The 22,336-nt window shown below is 33.2% G+C and overlaps 1 protein-coding gene across 6 annotated transcripts in view; it reads right to left on the minus strand.

Annotated features, from left to right (window-relative positions):
• Window positions 1-22,336, minus strand: part of LOC118277877 (PAS domain-containing protein cky-1) — a 144,358-nt gene that overhangs the window by 55,186 nt on the left and 66,836 nt on the right. For all 6 annotated transcript variants that reach the window (XM_035596874.2, XM_050700417.1, XM_050700414.1 and 3 more), the window contains exons 5-6: window positions 20,763-20,852; window positions 3,815-3,988 (exon numbers count right to left, since the gene is read on the minus strand). In XM_035596874.2, the coding sequence (XP_035452767.2) occupies window positions 3,815-3,988; window positions 20,763-20,852 (264 nt within the window). The remainder of the gene's footprint in view (window positions 1-3,814; window positions 3,989-20,762; window positions 20,853-22,336) is intronic.

A 22,336-nucleotide genomic window follows, 5' to 3' on the forward strand; every position in this document is an offset into this window, starting at 1 on the left:
TTATGAGGTTTTAAAATGGTATAAAGTAACACGGTGCTTAGAATTTTGCCTGATGTCTGACAAAAGTGTCTTTATATAATATAATTATATAAATTTAAACTATGACGACTAAACATGTTATGTACGTAGTATAAATAGTAATGAATCAGTATCTCCTGTTAACAAAAATAATTTAATCAGATTAGGTTTAAACTAAAGTCTAATCTAAAAGTAATTCACATAAGTCATAAAATCTAACAATTAAAACAACCCGCACACATAAACAACCCGATCAATTCCCACCCATATCTCAATTAATAATAAATCCTTCAAAATTAGCAATAGACATGTTATAAAAAGCACATAGAACACACTGCCGACTTCCGTTACCACCGGAACTGAGGGACATCAAAAGATTTCGACGGTTCTCACGACTTCCCTATAGTGTGAACTAGGCTTATAATTGTAAGCTCGTTAAAACCTCATCGGATAAGCCTTATTATTGCTGATTAAAAGAGTTTATAACTTCAATAATTACTTCGAAAGCTTGCTGCTCATAACCGCCCGTGATTTAAAAGTATATGGGTCTAATTAATTTTCTATAAAAACTAATCGTGACGTGGTTATGAGATGAATTTATTAATTTTGTTTAAACTAGTTGTTTGGGGTTTCGCTTCTTGTTAATTGCTTGTGAAGAGTGCGGAGTTTTATGGGGATATTGCTGTTTTAATTTTTGCGTGTGAGTCACTTTGAATGATCTAGAACTCTTTCTAGATTTGGGGTTCTGTCGATTTAATGGTGAGAATTATCTATGACCAGTTTCAAAATGGGCAGTGAACGAGCTGATAGCACAGTTCAAGCTCAGCGGGCGATTTGTGATTGTAGACAAGGAAAACTCGACATACGAGGAAAAAGAAGGTTCTCTAGGAGTTATTTATTTTGTGGTTTAGACATAAGTCGCACTTACTTGCTGCACTCAGAGACTATTCCTTAATAAAGATTTTGTATCGGAAACAATTGCTAAGGACTGGGTTAATTAACTATTAAATGTCTATAAGTACAGGATAAGATCGTAATAGAATATGGATAAAATAATTCCTATGTAATAATGAAATCCCACCCAAAACATAAATGTGAAAGGCTGTTCGATAATAGGAATGCTTCGCCTAAAAGAAGTGAGATCTAAATAAGTACCAAGTTCCATACACAGACCTCAGTTAAAAATGATATAACGTTGGCAAGTTTTCACACACTTTGTTATAAACCTACTAAACGCAATTAGTCAAGTATATAATTTTCTATTAAAACTTGCCAAGTTATATCATTTTTAACTGAGGTCTGTGTATGGAACTTGGTACTTATTTAGATCTCACTTCTTTTATAGGCGAAGCATTCCAATATTATCGAACTTGGCAGCCTTTCACATTTATGTTTTGGGTGGGATTTCATTTATTTTTGTAAGGTTTATTTTCTTTTTTTCTTATTTTACTTTACTTTGACTAAATACAAACCTTCGTAACGAATTTTAGGTCCTTTTGTTTTAGTTCCTTTGGGATATGAATTCACACCTTCATTATTTTTAAAACCGACTCACACTTGGCCATTTTCAGATTTTTTCCTTTACCTTGACCTAAAGACCTACCTCCATGCCAAATTTCAAGTCAATACGACCATTGGAAGTGGTCTAGGTTTTTGATGAGTGAGTCAGTCAGTGAGTGTATAGTAAAAATAGCGATTTTCTAGTCAATATCTCAAGACCTACAATAGGTACATTAATGAAATTTTGTATTTTAGATAAGTAAGATCTCGATAGATACTAGAAATTTCATATGCGTAGATAAAATAGATTTTGAGTTATAGGTGGGTCGAAGTTGGCCCGAAATGGTTCGTGTAATATAACCCACGGCCGGTGTGTCGGTTTTTTTGCTCGAACTTGGCGGACACACTGCCGTGTGTCTAGATAGTGCAGATAAAAAGATTTGCTTAAAAAAATAATTCCGCATTTAAAATTCAGAACAAAAAATATTTTTTAAAAGCCTCCACTAAAATACTTTCGAGACAAGTGGAATACTAAACTCATCGTTTGGATTTCGTTCCAATCACCGAAGTATTTATGATCCATGATCATTAAGAGAGATTTAGCATTATAATAAACAAATAAAGAGCACTAAAATATTAAGTTATTAAAACAAAAATATTTGTATAACGGCCGATATCTAAATAGCATCCATATGTAACATACTAATAAATTCAAACAACCAAAATCAACATCTATTTCCTTCAACTTAAGGTTGTTTTTGCGCTAAAGTTTCAAAGTTCGGCTTTCCTGCGCGTGAGCATTCAATTACTAGTAATAACGTGAGTGTATCGAAGCCTATCAATTTGTCAGTCTGTCCGTAACCTCTTTATATGTACATTTTATATTCACTTAAACATTTTGAAAGTAAACTTGTTAATTATGCTCTCATCAGTTTCGTGGGTAATATTTTATGTTGAGGCTCCAGTGTGGGCGATTTAATTTATGAGTGAACTATTTAAAATGGCGTTTATATTGTTTTATTGATGGAATAAAAATGATGATGAATTTTGTATAGAGTAATGTATTTGAGACTCTTATTTGATAGAGTACGGAGTTATAACACGTCCAAATATCAACTTGAAAGTAACAAACCTAAGCACTTTGAAATAGGTATTCTTAAAGTTTTGGTTACCAGTAATGATTTCAATGTCATTTTGTAAGTTAACACATCATCATTTAACAAAAAAAAAAAATAGGTTTCTTATTTGATCAGTACGCTTAGTATTAGTTTGCTTCACGTTTATGTTTTGATTGGTTGGTTTATTTGAGCCGACCAATCAGGGCGCCTAATGCGCTCTCGTTTCGATCACTTTAAATGTAAAGCAAACTCGTTCTAAGAGTACTGAAAATGAAACTCGTAGACTTTGTGTTTCTCATTACATTTGTAATCAAGGAGAAAATTATATTTCATCAATTATGGTCAGATTTCCATAATTAAATTAACTCTTATTATTTATATACTAAAGAACTTCCACGCTATCAATGGGCCCCCAACCTCACAACATATGACCTCACACTTTGACTGACGTTACAATTTTAATACGATAAATGATCGAAACAAATTCCCCAGAATATCGACGATTAAACGTAAGATAATTACACTTTCAAAAACTCTATTTATTTTTTGTTACAAATGTCAAGATATCAAAGTTCATGATGCCAAAATAAATGGTCGAATAAAAACTTTCATATAGGATTTCAATGGTTAGATTCATTACTAATTTAAATAAAATTACTGAATATTATACACGTCACTTTCATTAAATTGTTCTTCAACGTCAAGCTTAAGTAAATGTTTCTATTAGACCACGTGTAATCACTGTTAAAATCTGGCATTGCAGACAAAATATGATGTATAAACTATATACCTAATATAACCTTTAACGGACAGCATAAAATTATTATTCTATGAAAAGAACTTGTTTAGGGTGCTTTTCCACCACCACCTTTTCCATATATGCTACATAGCACATCTTTGGTGGAAAGAGCCGTTAAGCTTTGGTATACATAACACAGGTACAGTGAATATACATCAAAATCAAAGATTATGAAATTAATATATTTTATTGTTAGTTCTGTTCTTGACTCTCACAGTCCTATAAAATTAGGACTTTGTATTAACTCCTAATTCTAATTAGGAGTTAAAATCATATTTTAGCATTTTGTAGCCCTATTTTTAAAACAGTAAACATCGCACTATCAAAAATAATACAAAATATGACTACAAAACTAGCTAGCAATCAAACAAAGACTTACTTTTTGATCTCCAAACCGCATCTGTCTCCTGGCATTCCTGGCTACGTTCATTCTGCAGAGGAACACTCGATCCTCTCCATCAGTCGGTGCTCGGGACAGTTCCGTCCTGACTGCCTGCTGGTCCTGCTTGTCTATCACGTCGTACACACTGTCTCCGTGGATTAGGAGGTCCTCCTGTGGAGAAATATGAGGTTAATTGGTGACGTTTTTTTTTTGATAATATAATATGTATGTAATAGTAATTGTAGGTTATTTGAACATTTCTTTTTTCAGCGATGATACAGTGACTATTATAGGATCCCTTATTTGTATGTCGCGGAATGCTACTCATAAATATAAGCCTTTAGCATGACTTGAAACTAGTCGAGTTCGTCGTCAAAAAGTTACGTGAGTAAGCCGATATAACATAGTAATTAATTTAGTACATCTCACGAAAGTAATAATAAAAAAAACTGATAATTTGAAAGAATCAATAAAGCTCATCAGTCTATAACTAAAACAAAATGCTTAAAATACATTTAAATATTGTATTCTCCTTCTAAATACTTCCCCTAATATACCGCACAACCAACATTAAAACAATAACACCCGTGCACCGTACGGTACACTCATTCATCCACAAATAATTCTAGACGTAGGAAGCACTGAGGTGGCGGCTCTGCGATTAAAATAATACACCCTGCGGTCTGCACACTGATGAAAATGTCGAACCAATCTCTCTAAGTATACGCCTCTTTAAAAATAAAAGCGTTTGCTTTAAGTTTGCGGCGACGGATCCAATGGTGATGGTACCGCAATTAGCATTCCGTGTGCACTGAGCCTTTCTTTTGTTGCTATTGTTTTGATTTAGCTAAGATTTTTGTTAGATTTGTGTTAGAAGCTTTAACAATATAAGGCGGTATGCCCCAAAAATCTAGTTAAGTTGATCTCTAATCTTGTATGTCTTTTACCATCAACGTTTATAACGTTGGTGGTAAAAGTAGTTTTAGTTTTAGATATTCAGAAATGCTTTAGTAATTAAATCGTTTCTAATCGATTGATAGCAGTTAGCATTACGCGTTACGAAAATCAATACCACATGATAAAATGTCACAGAATGATTCCATAGTCCGGCTACACTTTGAGTACATTTTTTCATGGAAACGAGTAGATGTATTATCTGATGGTAATTAAGCGATCAGTACCGCCCATGGACGCCCGCAACACCAGAAAAATCACAAGTGCGTAAATTTAGTAGCATTGTCACCGATAAGGATATAATTATTATATTATTTATTGATACCATTTCTAACGGTAAAAGTTCAGGGACCTTTCCAATATACCTTGATTCATGGTTTGCGTGGACTACCACTACAGTCGAAGATGGGCTCTAAATCGTAACTAAATTAAACATGTAATAGAACATTATTCATCCATTTTATTGGACAGATGACTACATTATATACCCTGCTAAATAAGCCATTATAAATGATACACTTTATGTAGTTCAGTATGGAATTTACAACCGACAATTATGATTTTATAACTTCCTAACTGCCAACGTTTTGACCTAGGGTCGATAAAATTGTAGTGCCTAGGTACTAGGTACGTAATTTCGTTTGTACTCTGTATAAACAAATTTCAATTAACCCGAGACCGCTTTAATAACTTTAATTAAATCATATTTCTTCCAGCAAAGTAAAGCACAAGAGAATTTTCTCTAGATTGCCAGTGTTGTGTTGCGTTTAGCTTAGGGTTGTCAAGAGATAATTGTACGTAATTTCTTGAATTATTACTTGCTTCTTTTTTGTTGAGGTTGTTTGTTTTTTTTTCTATGCAGTTTGTATTTTATTATGAATACTTTGATTGGCCTTAGAAGTTTTATTGTCTGTGTTTTGCTCTTACAGAAGGCCCTGCTCAAGTGGTTTATGATTTAAGACATTAGTACTGTAATTATCTTAGTTAAACTTGTCAAGTATGAGAGTATTTAGATCAGTCTTAGTTACAATTTTATTGCCAAACAGGAGACTCATTGAAGGTAACCTGGTTTATCATTAATTAATTACACAATTTTAAGAGTTTCCATATCCACATACAAGTCTAAGTTCACCCCTGACGTTGACGTCACGGCGCGTCACTTGGCCACGCCCACCTGTCGCGAACTCTCCGCGTTAAGACATAATAGTGCGCGCGCGCTCCACCGCCCACGCGCCTGCGCCTGCGCCGCTGCGCTCTACCCGTGGGGGGCGTCCATGTGAACTAGCAAAAATGTATGAAGGAATCTTCATTTGTATTTTGAAAAATGTGTAGGGTCTCCGTTTGTGACGTAGATTAAGAATTGGTCAGTCAAATGAAAGTAATATTGCTGAGTAATTTTTGAGGTGTAGGGAGTTGTTGAGTGTAATTGTTGAACCAACAGTAAATGAATTCAGAGTTGACAACCTTGCCCGACCCAAAGTTGTGGACTACCTAGCGGGTTACCGGGGCTTCGGCTCGAAAAGCAGGAGTAGGAACAGGGTGGTTTTTAGTTAGTAAGAATCTGACACTCCCTCACCCAAAGCAGGAAAAGAATTTGGATCATTTTCTCACTAAAAAAAGTTTGACAACCTGAGAAAAAGAGTGATGCCTCTTCGTAGTGTTTTACCAGACTCTTTCATAAATAATTAAAACTTAATCTAGACTAAACCTATCGTTATTTTGGAAAAAACCTGTCTACGGTACGATGACAAGACCTTTTCTCAGATAGAGAAGATATTTTAATCTTAATCTTAAAGTAACCTACACGAACACAAAGTCATAGACCACCAACATTGTTTGAACTTTCCCGTACCTACGGAATTGTCGGTGAAATGAAATTAAACGCACACATTGCATCTAATTGCCGCGGGCCGCCACGCCCTCTAGTGATGAACATACGTAAACACAGTAATGTATGCAAATACGTCAGTTGTGAACCACTAATTGTAGACCCGTGCCGCATTATGGGAATTTAAATGGATCATTTGGATTTTATGGTATTTAATGTTTGAACGGTTAGAAGATACTGTGTCGTGTCGTCGCACATAGCATAGCCAATCCTTTTTATGGTATAAGCAGATAAAAGAGCAGACGGATCATCTGATGGCAAGCAATCGCCGCAGTACATGGACACTCGAAACATCAGAGTCGTTACAAGTGCTGGGCCTTTTGGGGGTTCGGAATTTAAGGGTTGTTGGGGAATCGGGGATTGGGAAGATTGGAAATGGGGGTAATTGGGCCTTCGGTAAGCTCACTTACACAACGAAACACAACGCAAGTATTGTTTGACGTGGGTGAGGCCGTGGTATCACTCCGGTCGAGCCGACCCATTCGTGCCGCAGCATGGCTCTCCCACACTTGAAGTGGTTGACTTAAGTCACCAATAATTGAACTCAAAATCAAAAAGTTAAAGGCGTTACCGATACAATATCTCAGAAAATAATTGTGTTGTAAAATCGCTGTAGTGGATTACACCATATGATAGCCGTGGGGACCCATAAATCCCTGAGTATTGGGCAGGTGACCGTAAATTATGTGCTAAAACCTCAACTGCACGATTTCACTCAGAAATAAGCACCTGAGCGAACAAGCGATAAATTCATTCTAAAGTGAATTACATAACTGACACTTCAAGTTATTTGCTTTGATTTTTATATTGATTAATCGCTTGGTAATTATTTCTTTTCGGTGCTTCGTTAAGATCGATGCTGTAATGATTTTAGTATGTCATAATGGATCATATGGGTTTTTCTACGAGTGATTGGGATAGATGAAGTTGTTCTCAATTTCTGTAACTATATTGTAACAACAGTCCATGATTACTCTGCAGAACTATGAATGTCTTTCTCCTTGGTAGTCCGGTTTAAAATTGCAGTTTGTTTTAAGCCAGTAAACTAGCAGACGGATCACCTGGTAAGCAATCGCCGCCACCCATGGACGCCTAAAACACTAGAGGCGTTACAAGTGCGTTGCCGGCCTTTTTGAGTTATGAAATTTAAGGGCTGTTGGGAAATCGGGGATTGGTAAGAGTAATTAGGCCTCTAGTCACACCACTCACACAACGAAATACACGTTTATTTAAATTGGTATCTGCCTTCAAATCAAATAAGGCCACTGATGACCATGTAATTAGACACATAAAATATGGTACATAACCAAAAAGAATGGTACAAAACAGACAATAATATAGAGATTCCGTACCAATCGATGTGTTCGGTCCAAATAGAGCCATTTTAATACAAATGCGATTTCCCTCTCAATGAGCAGCCATAATAAATAAACAGACCACGAGACTTCATTACTAACTGAATCTGTTTATTTAACAACATTAATACGGGTTCGACTCCGCGGTGGGCCATTGAATTTATATTTGTGCCTTTTGAATTATTTGTACTGCGTTCTGTTGCTTTCACTTAGTGTTGGGAAGTGCCGGTATTATTATATGGTATTCAATGATTTTGTTGGAGAAATTATAAGTTAATTTTTTTAGGTTGTTTGTCATGGAAATATTCGTGATCATAACACACTCGCAAATAATCTTTCATAGAAAATATATCATCACGATATTTATCTCCGAAAGGGTGGGCAGAGGTGCTCATTACGATACGTACCTAATACCACTTTACAATCCAAACCAATTTTTCACAATTTATTATATTAGTCCCACGTAATAGGGCGTGAGCCTATTGCTATATACCGGACACATTTCTAGATTCCGTACTAAGATTCGTGGTACAAATACGAGTTATACTCTGTTGTTGCAGATTCACAAAAAGATATTAAAAGTTCTATTGAATATGGTGTGGTTGCTGTCAGTTAAGTGATTACTTTGTCTTAAAAAATATTAGGAGATCGACAGAAAGCTTAAACCAACCATAAACAGAGTAGGTGATGAACTTCCAACCTTTAGTTTAAATATGGCAACACCTGCTGAGCTATTGTTATATCAAACCATTACTAAAACACCAACAATCTAAACTTAAATTTCGAATCGATTTCAATTCCATCGAGTAAAGGAATCGATCGACCCATCACTATAAGTAAGCTTTGTATTAAAAAAATACGATATTTTCAATCGATTTTAATATCGATGATGATCAAACCGTTATTTAGTTCATAATGATGATACAGCAAATAATCGATCTAGTTCTCGATTGTTCGATTTTTGGAATTGATTTCTTTGAACTACTAATGTATTAATTATCTATTATTGTGGTTCTAGATCATCTTGATTTGTAAAGTGTAATTGGTCTGGAAGAATAGTTTTTTAATCTTTAATATAAAATTATTATATTTTACGGTTAGCATACGAATCAAGTCAATGTTTTGATGAATGAATCTGTAATATGGCTGTTACGGTATTAGGTTTTCACTGATGGGGCCCAGTAGGACTGATGCCTGATTCGGAGCTGCGGACTACTTTGTAGGTTTACCGGGGCTCCAGTTTGCTTCGGGTTTTTAGTCAGCAAGAGTCTGACAGTCTCGCCTCTTTAAGGCGGGAGAAGTCATTGGATGATATTGAAACACCCCTTAAACGCAATAATATATCATTGACCACGATTCAAATGGATCTGCTCAACAACTGATTTTGTAACCACTACACCAACGAGCTATAGTAACAAAACCACAACAACAATACGAAATTAGCACCAACAACAATTCACAGCAACATGTGACAAAACTACCAGGCCAAACCTATTTCTATAAATCTTCGATATCTTGAAAATTAACAGCCTGTATAATGCCTTATAAGATATAAGCCACAGGCGAGATAAAGTTACAATGTATCGATATATTATTGCAATCCATTGTTGAGTTATAAATCGCTTTCGACACCTATTATTGCAATACCGTTTGAAAAATACAGGGTGGCTATTAGGTTGTCATGTTTAGTGCGCGGTTCAGAGAAGTGTTTGCGAATATCTTAGTTAAAATTGGCATGTAGATGTAAAAAAATATGTAGGTATAGTTAGTAGACTATAATATTCTAATTGTCGATAGGAAAAATAGAAATGGAGATAAACGTAGTAAAAGTTACCTGTCTCTCATCATCAATCATCATCTCAATTTAATTGAATATACAAAAGATCAAACCTGGAGACAAACTGTAATGACATCAATTCTCGTAACTACAGTCAGTACATTTAGTTCGAGTTTGCTATACGTTGAACGAATAGGAGAGCACGTTCGGCGCTCTGATTGGCTGGCGTGAATGAATCAACCAATCAGAGCGTCGTTCAATGTAAAACAAATTCATACTAAGCCCTCTGTTGTGATGATTTAGAATCACAGATACCAAAGATACAAAATAAGATCTGGTTTGTTTTGTAAAATATGTACTGGTGCAAAATATGTAAAACTGTATTGCAAATGTAAGAAATAAATAAAAAGGAATTATCTCGATTTTCTTTTACATTTCCTTTCATTTATTCAATTAATCCATTGCTAATGACCATTTATTCAAATCTATCTAACTTCTACCACTTACTACAAACAGTTTCCCGTCATAGTTACTCAATTTAAAATTCAAACAGTATGTCATTATAATCTTTCGATCAACAAACATGACACTGCACATGTGTAACTAAATAACTAAAAACAAATAAAGCAATCTTGATAGTAGGTACATATGTAGGTATTATTTATTTTATCTATATTCATATATTTCAAAGCACGCTGATCTAGTTTTGGTATAATAAATCATTATGTACACACCTATTAAAATATTTACACTGTATGTCATTAGGTTTGAAGCTAGGGATGTGTAATATGTGTTTTGTTTGGTCGATTTGAAATAGTCGATTGTGTTTTTTATTAAATTTGTTAGTATTGTGAGATTGGAATTTAGGAAAACTTTGGGTTTTTTATCTATAATTTTTTTTAATTTTATCCAATATTTTGTCCCGTGAAACAAAACGCTTTTCTGAACTGATTTGTTTCACTTCAGATCAAAAATATTTTCCTAACATACCTCAGTGTATCAATTGAACAAAAAAAATCATTTGAATCAGAGAACAAAACCATATCATCATGTTTAAGCAATCTAAATTAATCGATGCATCGACTAACAATTCGTTGTTAGCACATCCCTTTTACAACATACTCTCTACTAACAAATGTGAGACAGACGGACAAACAAGCCTCCGGATATGTAGATTAATGATTCACAAACGAAAACACACAGTCTAATTGCGATACAAATGAATACATGTCTCGATTGATTAATCGATTCTTCATTTAACATCGATTGATCGGACACTTGTCGAGAAGGATATAAAAATTAATAAGTAAACGTATGTAGTATTTAAATTAGTTTGGTCTGGTATTGAATTAGGTCTTTTGTCTATACGTAATGAGATTAGATTTGTAATTACATGTATTTCATGACTTGATAATTGTAGTTGATAATTGCTTTAGTATAAATAATTTTTTATATCGATCAGTTGAAGCTGGTACTATGTAGGTGCCTTTTATTCATGTAAGCGAATTTCTCTTTTTCACGGAGTTTTCTACTAGTTGTAGGATAGGAAGTAAGAAAATATTCTTTAATCGGTTAAAAAAGCATCGTCTATATAAGGTGTTCTAAAATTATCTGCTACGGCTTTAATATGAGGTAGTGTTGTGTTAGAAGATTACAATAGTGTTTGAATATTCTTCAATTTATATTAGCACCACAAAGCAAAGGTATCTCAAGATGTTGAGAATAGTCCCTCATCCACAAGTATACATTAGCAAGCGTATCTATAACTTAAGAACAGTTAGCAACTACGATTGTTTCTTAACAACGTCTTCAACAACATATACACACGTCATAGTAATTGTCGTCTATACATATAATAAAATCGTAGAAAAGTGCTGTCTGTACATTGAAAATAAAAATAAAAAAAATAGCAGGGGTTATTGTTATGTCGATGTCGAACCCAAAAATGTAATTAACTTTTTTTTTGTCTGTTTGTCTGTTTGTCTGTTTGTCTGTTTGTCTGTTTGTCTGTTTGTCTGTTTGTCTGTTCGTCTGTGCGCGCTAATCTCAGAAACGGCTGATCCGAGTTGGATGCGGTTTTCACGAATATATTGTGGGATGCTTAAATTTACATTTAGTGTTTGTTTCATGTCAATCGGTTCATAAATAAAAAAGTTATGTCAAATTAAAGAATCACGTCGAACATTCTATGCTTATACCATTAATCTCCGCAACTATTTGACGGATTTGGTTGAAATTTGGTACAGATATAGTTTAGAACCGTAGAAAGGACATAGATATATTTTTATTTCAAAAATCAAAAAATAAAATAAAAATAAAATAAAAATAAAATAAAAATAAAATAAAAATAAAAATAAAAATAAAAATAAAAATAAAAATAAAAATAAAAATAAAAATAAAAATAAAAATAAAAATAAAAATAAAAATAAAAATAAAAATAAAAATAAATATAAAAATAAAAATAAAAATAAAAATAAAAATAAAAATAAAATAAAATAAAAATAAAATAAAATAAAATAAAATAAAATAAAATAAAATAAAAATAAAAAAAAATAAAAATAAAATAAAAATAAAATAAAAATAAAAATAAAAATAAAAATAAAAATAAAAATAAAAATAAAAATAAAAATAAAAATAAAAATAAAAATAAAAATAAAAATAAAAATAAAATAAAAATAAAAATAAAATAAAAATAAAATAAAAATAAAAATAAAATAAAATAAAATAAAATAAAATAAAATAAAATAAAATAAAATAAAAATAAAATAAAAATTAAAAAAAATAAAATAAAAAATAAATTTATTCCGGACATACAGCGCCATCTATGTACTATAAGTACGAAATTGAACAATGTCGGGCTGTTCCTATACTCCGTAGATAGATGGCGTTGATCGCGCAATGGTGTAATTACAATTGTTCAGTTTGTTTTTACAAAATAGTAAAAAGCAATGAAAAATATAACATAATACAACTTTTAGTACAAAGAAAACGCTCTAACGGAGTATAGATAATTCTATGTCGATCGTTACACGACTTCGGTTCATGTTATTGTTTAAATTCATCGAAAAAAGTTAACAAATAGTAAAAAGGTATGAAAAAAATTATATCAATATAATTAAACTTTTAGTACAAAGAAAATGCCCGAACGGAGTATAAATAAATAATCCAAGTTGTCTTTATCCTCGATAGATGGCGTTGGGATCGAAATAGATTGCGCTATGGTTTTGTTACAATTATTTGGTTGGGTATCGGCCGAGCGCTTCGGTACTATTGTAGAAAATGTGTATTATCAGTCGTATGATTATTTGTCTGTAGTGGTCCTGCTGTTTCGTATATTCTAAATTGGTTTCGTTGTATTTGTCAATTAATAAGTTTATTTGTTGGGTTTTCCTGGTTTTCTGGTTAAACTTTTTAACGTAGGTTTAGTTTGATATCGATTATTAGTAGTTACTGTAGTTAGTTTTTTTAATAAAATTGTAAGTCTAATTTATAAATTAATTAGATTAGATTTAAGTCGTTTCTTTTAAATTATTTAGTTTAAGCTTGGTTATTATAGCATAAAGGATAGGTTCTAATATAATTTCTTTTTTAATTGTTATAAATTCGTAATTCGTAGCTTTCTTTAGTTTTAAGTTAGTTTTCATCTTAAGTTCGGAAAGATTATAATATTTCTTTAGTTAAAGTCCGTTTTTAAACTATTTTTTCAATGCCCTAAGTGAGTATACATCTATTAAAATCAAACGCAGAGCTCATTATATTGATTTTTGAAGAGTTCCCTGGAATATCTTCCACATCTCATTTTTGAAAAGATCCCGCGAGATCGGGAACTCATCATCATCATCATCATCATCAGCCTATAACTATGTGGTTAAAACCAAAAATTTGCCGGAAGTCACTATTCCACGCGAACGAAGTCGCGGGCAAAAGCTAGTTATATAATAAAATAGTCGTTAGTAACATACTAATGAAAATTGACATAAAATGATGATAATCTATTATTACAATAATAAAACTGTAAAAGTGTTCATTCTCTCCAAAGTAGTAAGGGGTGTTACTAGGTACCTAGATACCGAACCCAACAATGTGTATAACATATTTTGTCTGTATGTTTACACATAACGCAAAAACTACCGGTCCGAACCGCTCGCGTTACATTGTTATTACTGTGCAAGATTCTGGCTGAAATGAGGGACTATAATCCGAAGTTTTAGGTTAGACGATAGAACCTACGATAAAATATGTTCAGTTGAAAAGTTCATAGATCAACGTTATCGCTAACATTCTTATAGCCAGTCCTTCGTCCTTACGACCTTTACGTCAGCATACTAAAGGTCCAATGAAACAGAGGGTCTCTAAATATAGTGTATATAAGGTTACAATAATATGTGTGCATACGCATATTAAACATCGTCACCTGAAATATTTCCAATAAGTTTCCTTATCATGATCATCATCATCACCAGCCAGAATTCTTCCATAAAGGAATAAAGATCTAAATCCTAAGGTTTTACTACAAACCCTATGCTTAACAGTTCAATCAATTAAACTTTTGAGGATGCTACTTTAAGGAACAGAGAGTAAGAAAAGGAGAATCCTTCGACCAGCGAGGTGGTCATACCTGCCGCCTTTCTGCTCACCAGTTGTTCGTTGGGTTTTTTTATCCATGTTTATTCGGTTTGTTCGGAAGTAAACTTCATGTGTGCGATGTAGGATTTATGACGTTATCCGTTGATTTGCTCGTCGATCGTCTATGTGCGACTTCTGTCATCTGTCACTTGTCATGTCATACTACTGTCAGTTTTTTGGTGCATTAACGAGATTTTAGGACATACACGGGTCGAAGCAAACTAATCTTATCCATTCAATTAGACTATTGTGAGATAAACGAATAAGTACTAGACTAAAGAATGCCTACAGTGCCAAAGGTCCAGTCATAACTTACATTACTAAACAAACGTTAATTAACTAAAGTAGGAAGTTAATTACTGAACTAAACGGCTTCCTTACAACTTACAAATGAGTATTTATATGATAATATTCAAGCTTGTCACTCATATATCACTCAAAATATTGCTCGTCGAACTTTGCCTAGTAACATTTGAATTGGCGATAACAATTGACATTAACGACATATCGTCTGCAGTGTGAAGTCACTTCAGTACTTCAGAGTTACAAAGGGCGCATTCACAATAGTAATGATAAATACCGGATTGCCTAAGGCTTAGGCGCGGTGCAACCCATTCCTTACTTACCCAACCGCTCTAACAAGACCTACCCCACCTCTTCTACTCTTTATATTTATAGAAGTAAAAGGGGATTCTTGATTTGTTTGCCAAGGTCAAGGTATATTGGTCACTTTTATTGCTCAAGTATTTAATATTGAACATCAATAAATTGATATAGTGGTTAGCGACAGTGCATTGTTTAAAGCATTATCATTATATTGTTTTGCATATTGAATTGTGCGTTCTTCTATTGTTTTGCTAAGGTTTTGTCTACGTGTGTGGTTAGTGTTGACGGGAAGATTGGATTATCTGGAGAAAGATCTTGTTTTAATTGTGTGAAATTATTGATATTTAACTGACATCTTTGTATTAGTAAATTTAAGGAAATGCAATGGGTTAATACATTATATGAAAGTATATTAGTATTTCCCAGCAACAGAGCAGATGCAATCAGCGTCGCCAACGGACATCTGCAACACCAGAGGAGTAACAAGTGACGGCCTTTTAAAAATAATTTCTTTTAACTTTTTTTTTTGAGTCTCTGTTCACACCGTCTCCGTATCACACCGGCGTTGCGGACACCAGATTACCGGGGCTCTGGCTCGAAGCAGGAGTAGGAATAGAGTGGTTTTTAGTCAGTAAGTCCGATACTTTCTCTGACCTGACCCAAGGTGGCAGAAGTCATTGGATGAATTTTCCCCCTAAAAAGAGTATTATCCAACACTTAGCACAAACCGCTTCACAGAGATCAGAGATTACTTCTTTTTCACTTTCCACAAGCATTTGCCATTAAATGAACAAACATGGGAAAAAAGTCCACTACATACCTACCGACATGTTTGAGCGACCATCATAAATAATGTAATTAAAGTCATTAATTCAGCCTCGAATAATTGTCTTCAGATAATTATATTGTCTCTTATGGCAACCGTTAATCTTTGATCTTACGGTTACTTGCTATAGACGACTGTATATCAAGTTATACATCACCAGTATAAGTTGACCTCTGGTAATTTAAAGACTTAATGTGATATGAGGTCATGTTTAGACTGGACGTGCAGCTTCATGTGCGACGCTTCGTGTGTAGGTACATCAATTAATAGAAGCTTTTATAGAATTGCAGAATTTATTTTGAGGTTATTATTGAATGTGATTGTGGGGGGTACTGTGTGGGCTTTAGTTTAAAAATGACCACCCAATTAGTAAGATGCTATTAAAAATTAAGTGACAATGCTTTATTTAAAGGTATAAATTACCTACTCTAAATTGTTTTTTTTTTTGTAGTGTGAGAATGCTCTTTTGGCATACATGTATACATGATTGTTGCTACATTGATTGCCAATACAAGATCATCATACCCTTGGTGTGTTTAGATAAATGTTCCAGAGGATATTACTGACCACTGGGTTGGTACCACATAATAATATAGCAGAAAATTATTGTCAATTGAAAAGAAAAATCTATCTTGGCTCTCGTGCTGATAAAGTACAAGTTGCCGATAAAGTGCAGTGTTTTTTTATTAGTATTAACTGGTAAATGAGCAGACGGATCACCTGATGATAAGCCTAAAGTAAGATATTGAAGTTAAAAATGAAGTATAGATCATTTGTCCTTTAGGAAAATTGTTTGTTATCATTAATCAGTACTGTATGTGCTTACCTATATTATACTAATTAAATGTCACCCTATATAATCAGCCATCGATCACCAATTTGCTACAAAATCCCTTCTTCACTCGTATCTTTTGACATTTAAACCCGATTAATACATTCGACCTTCCAATAAATCATAGGCCTACAATGAATACAGCTTTATCGAAGTGTAGAAAGATAACAACCGCTTTGTTTGACATTTTCGTTATAAATTATAAACAATACGAGTACTGTTAGGACACTCCTACGCATCTATTTGATCTCATAGACGTATTTACGATATCGGTTTTGATTTTGAGGGTTCCGCGTGGTGATCGAACCTTTTGGTAGCTAAAATATTTTTAAAGAAATGAAAAGAAAAAGTAAAGGAAGAATTTCAATGGAATTTTAAACAAGAAGGGAAACCTAGGAAAATATAGGTAGTGGAAAAGTGGATTATTTTAAAAACGATCTTAGCTGGACGAAATTGGAGCAATGTTTAGTCAATACAGGGATGTCAAGATCAATAAATAAACTATCCTATTGCCGTGCAGACATTTAATTATTACTTAAAAAATTCTTTAGTAATGGTTTTGTTCCGAAAAAATTGCAGAGGACTGGGCTAAGTAACCATTAAATGACACTGAGATACCACAACAAAATAATTTATATTGAAAAGAGGAGGGGTATTATTTTCTAATCCCCTTCAAATTAAATGGGTCACACTAATTTTGATTACTAATTAACTTATTAACACAAGACATCAGACACATAAACCAAAACAAATGCTACAGAATCCTCCCTACTCTAATCAAGTTCGTTCTTAATATTTTTTCAAACTAGATATTTGGATTAAGTACTTACTGCTCTAAGTCTTATCATTAATCTTAATTGCAGAATAACAATAAAATATTGCTCGGAGCTTTGGCTCTCTTCATCTGAAACTAGTTCTTATCTTGTTGAAATTAAGGTATAATTTCGATGTTTAGACGAGATAATAATAGTTGTATCGATCGTTACATTACTGCCTCATAAGAAGTGTATCGTGGGAACTTTGGCTATAGATGAGTTATGATCAAGCGATGGTCTAAAGTTTACTTCGAATTTTCTAATGTCGGGTCGTATTTAGTCTTTATTAGCTTTGATTGTGGACCGATAGAGGAAGTCTAATAGTACTTTCGCAAAGGTCAGGCTTGCTAATGAGTCCTAAGACTGTAATAAACTTAACTGTACAAGATAATTATGATTTTTTGCTCCAATCACAAGTAGTAATTATTGCTTGCTTCTTTTTTTGTAGTTGGCTATGTGACTGCAGTTGGATGGTTTGAATAATCTTGTTAAACGAGGACTGTCATTAGTTAGTCTAGTTTGTAAATGTTCTTTTGCATTCTCTTTAGAGATTTCATTGGCAAATCCATTGAAAAGTAAATTAGTATATTACTACTTTCATGAATTTTTACTCATTATTAAATAAAGTATCTATTAGGTAACTAAAAATCACGGTTTACTCACGTATATTAATGACGATACGAATGACTGTTTATGCAATGAAAGAGGTTGAGAGGTGAGATTCGTAGCATTTGACGTTCTATAGTCTCTGCCTATCCCCACTGAAGACAGGTGTGAGGGTATGTATGTATGAAAAATCACTAAATTTTCAGACACTGGTCTTATTAATGCTAATTTGAAAGAGAAAAAAAACCAATGATACTTTGTGATGAACCTGAGGGCATTTGACACAGCAGATTTTATCAATGATCACAGAGCAGCGACGTCTTACAATTACTATAAAGTGACCAGAGGCTTGTTAACCGTCTATAAAAAGGCAAATGTCTTAATTCACATCGTCGGAACCTTTTTTTCGAATCAAGACCCATTAATCATGAAGTAATTGAGTGTCAAAATTTTATCATAATAATTGATACTGTATTTAGTTTCGCCCGCAAGGGACGTGTCGATATGATACTCGTATTATATTTTATTAACCACTAGTTCTAGTTAAATTAATATTTCGAAATTTATTTCTTTATTTATTAATATCCGGCTACTTTCGCTTTTTGTGTGATTATTTATGTTACTGTCTTGCCTGTCACCATTGCAAAATGAAAATTGAAATGACATTGTTGCGTAGTTGAATGATATAATCTGGTTGGGAATTAGAATAAAATAAATGATTGTAGTTCATATAAAACCAGTGTATAAGACTAGACTTTGGCTGTATTTTTAAAATTAAAAATCCTAGCAATGTTTATCTGACTGTTTAAATTTTTAGAAATTAATCAGAGGGCTTAGTACAAGTTTGTTTTACGTTAAACGAGATCGAAAGGAGAGCACCGAACGAGTTCTCGTTTCGATCTCGTTAATCGTAAAGCAAAGTCATACTAAGGGCACTGATCATACGAGATCTTCTGGGTAAACCCGAGATAAAAAAGTATATCTGTAAGTTTAACTTTCTAGAAAATGTTTCCTTATTTAACCTACTAATGACTCAAAGAGCACAATTCAAACGTAATTCATGACATCACACATCAAAACTGATTCATACCTCCATGCACACTATCTCCTACAAGATCTACCTCAACACTGGCCACTAAGAATAACGTTAAAACCTATGACCAAACAATTCGAAAATCGAACGGATTCCAAATACAAAAGCTGAATCACAACTACCCGGATGTTATCATACTTTGACATTTAATCCATAATGACATCTGACAGTGTTCTCTGATTGGTCAAAACAGAGCCATGGATGCATTTAAGCGAAAAAATATAAATCTCTAGATAAGCTATGACTCGGTTTGATAGTGTGCCGACACCCTATTAATCACAATTTGGACATATTGACTGGTGATCATTAGGTATATATGTGTGGTAGCTAGTTTTCACACGGAGCGGCCGCCAAAATAGTTTGAATACAGGCTGTTGTTAACGTGATGAGAAAGTTCGTAATTAGTGGGTTTGTAGTCATTACAAAACTATTTAAATATGCAAATTAGACCACCGCTTGGATTTGCTTCTACGTATGTTTTTAAAGGTGATAAAAATAAGGCATTTTTTCTGCACGTTAAAAATAATGTATGCATCTGGACTACTACAACTAGATCACAACTGAAACGTGTCAAAGTAATTGTACATTCCAATTACCGTATTATTCACCATATTTTCAACTTCAAAACATACACTAAATTTTTACACCCAAAAAACATCAACCTGTATACTAACTGCGGCTAACAATAAAATATAGTGATTAATTCATGTGCGCCGGCGCAGGCTAACGAGGAACTATTTGGGGTCAGACGGTACCATTTGTATTTAGACCTACCGGGGCGCTTTGTTATAAAAATTGAAAGTACTGGCCTATCTATTACCTTTGCGAGTCTTTAAATGCCACGTCTAGTTGTTAAAGATCTATGGATAATACTAATAGGTATTGTATAGAAACGTCTTATTTTTGCCCACCTGCGATTTTTCTGCAGATATTTTTTTTTTATTATGTGTTGGCAGCGTCGTTAATCAAAAGTGATAGAAGATTAGATAGAGCCTTAAAAGTTGTGCTAATTCAACGTTTAGGCTAATTATTGTGAAGGTTGTTGACCGAAATTTAAAAAAAGAACTCAGACTTATAATTGTTTCTATTTTCGTGTTTGTTGTGTCTCGGATTTTGATTAAAGAACAAAACTGTCTCGCTGTTGTGTAAATTAAAAAATATTAATAGTTATACTGTTTTCAAATTAAGGTAAACAAAATAATTGGTTATCTAGGGGCGAGTGTAACAACGTACGCTATGTATTATATAAAGTTAAATCATAAATAAATTATTTTGTCTTTTCAATGCAATAAAAATTAAATATTCGAAAATAAATGTACTTTCGTTCATTGATTTGACCACATAATAGAGATGGTATTGCTCTGTTCTGTCGATTTGATATGTCGATACACATATTTAATTGTTGAAGCTTGTGAAGTATATCACACAAAAATTTAAGACATCAGGTCAGTTGGTATGTCATACAAAATACTTAGTAGTATAAAAGTATCTATCGTTTTTGATATTACGATTGAAGTATTGAATTTAACTATGTAGTTGTCATGTACCGTGTTGTACTTGAACTTACCATGGAATGTCCGAGGTATTCCGCTGCGTTGTCCGATATGTAGAGCAATTTTCCATTTTGTGTCATCATCATTAAGAATCCGTTTAGTGCCTGTCAAAAAGAAAATAGTACTTATAAAACATAGAAAGATAAAACAATATTGTAAATGTTTATTATTTATGAGCATCGACCAGCGGCTTCGCCCGCAGTCCCATGGGATAACGAGTGTTCTATATGTTACTCCAGACCATAATTAACCCCTGTTCTTCCAAAATTCAATGCGATCAGCCATTATGACAGGATTAAGTAACAAACATTCGCATCCATCGCAAAAATTAGTCAAACGGACGTTTTAGTTCTAATAAAATATTAGATAAAATACAAGAATAATATCCCTATAAATAGACCTCTCTCAATTGTATATAAATACAGTATGTATATAGATATACAACTAATAAATACATGACATTGTAAACCGTTCTAATTTCCATTACCATTTAAAACAGTACTAGTACAGATACGCTCGAGTTACGGATTCGCATAAATTAGATCTAAGAATACAATCGCCACGCGATCGCTTTGCGCTATTATCTTTACTTTGTCATAATTTTCATCCTGTAGATGAATTGTGAGTTAAATGACAAGAGAATTTGATTTGAGTGTTGGTAAATGTTTTAGGATAGTGTTCACTCAATTTGATACCTTCTACCTTTTTAGCTTTTTACCGACTTTAAAAAAAAGGATGAGGTTCTATGTTCGGATGTTTGTTACTGTACTTATTGTATATTCAAATAATATAACGTTTTGGTTACAAAATTGTAAACAGCTTACATATTAGGTATCTATTAAGGTTTTAATGAATAATTTTGTTTAGAACTTATGGCACCGGCTTCTACCCTATTTCATGTAAATTGCAACAAACATTTAAGCGAAACAAATAATTTTATGCCGTTAATTTTAACCAGACTAACTTGTACTTGTTGATTATATATCATGAATATATAACTGGTACGATACTCGTAATTTAGAGAGGTCAACTAAGGCCTATAAAACATACGTAACACATCGATTGAATGTGAAATATGTGACAAATGAAACCACTATCTTACGTAAGTAACTAGGCGAACAATTATTAATAGTACATTTGACCTTATAAAGTGAACATACAAATAAAAAACTCATAATGAATACGTACAAACTAATATGAAAAATGGCTCCCAACTTATGATTAAACCCCCAGAATTAAGTATAATGAGTGGTTGCCAGTAACCACACCCCGTTAATACAGCCTTACGCAATGATTCAAATGTATTTTTCGTCTCTTTCTTCCATGAATACTCTTCATAAGTATGAAAGAGACAGAAATAGATACTTTGAAAAGAACTGGAGAATTTGTAAATGTAAAATTACTGGCGTGGGAAACGAATTTTGGAAGAAGGTTTTAATTAATTAAGTTAGGGGTATATGGTCTGGTTTTGCGTGTGTCCGTACTTTGTATGGTATGGTATGTTATTTACGGGGAAATATGATTTTTGAACTCCACAAGGCCGCTGACAGAAGTAAAATTATGTGGTTATCTTGTTTTGTTTCTTTGA

This window comes from Spodoptera frugiperda, chromosome 18 (genome assembly GCF_023101765.2).
Source record: "Spodoptera frugiperda isolate SF20-4 chromosome 18, AGI-APGP_CSIRO_Sfru_2.0, whole genome shotgun sequence".
Classification (NCBI taxonomy): domain Eukaryota; kingdom Metazoa; phylum Arthropoda; class Insecta; order Lepidoptera; family Noctuidae; genus Spodoptera; species Spodoptera frugiperda.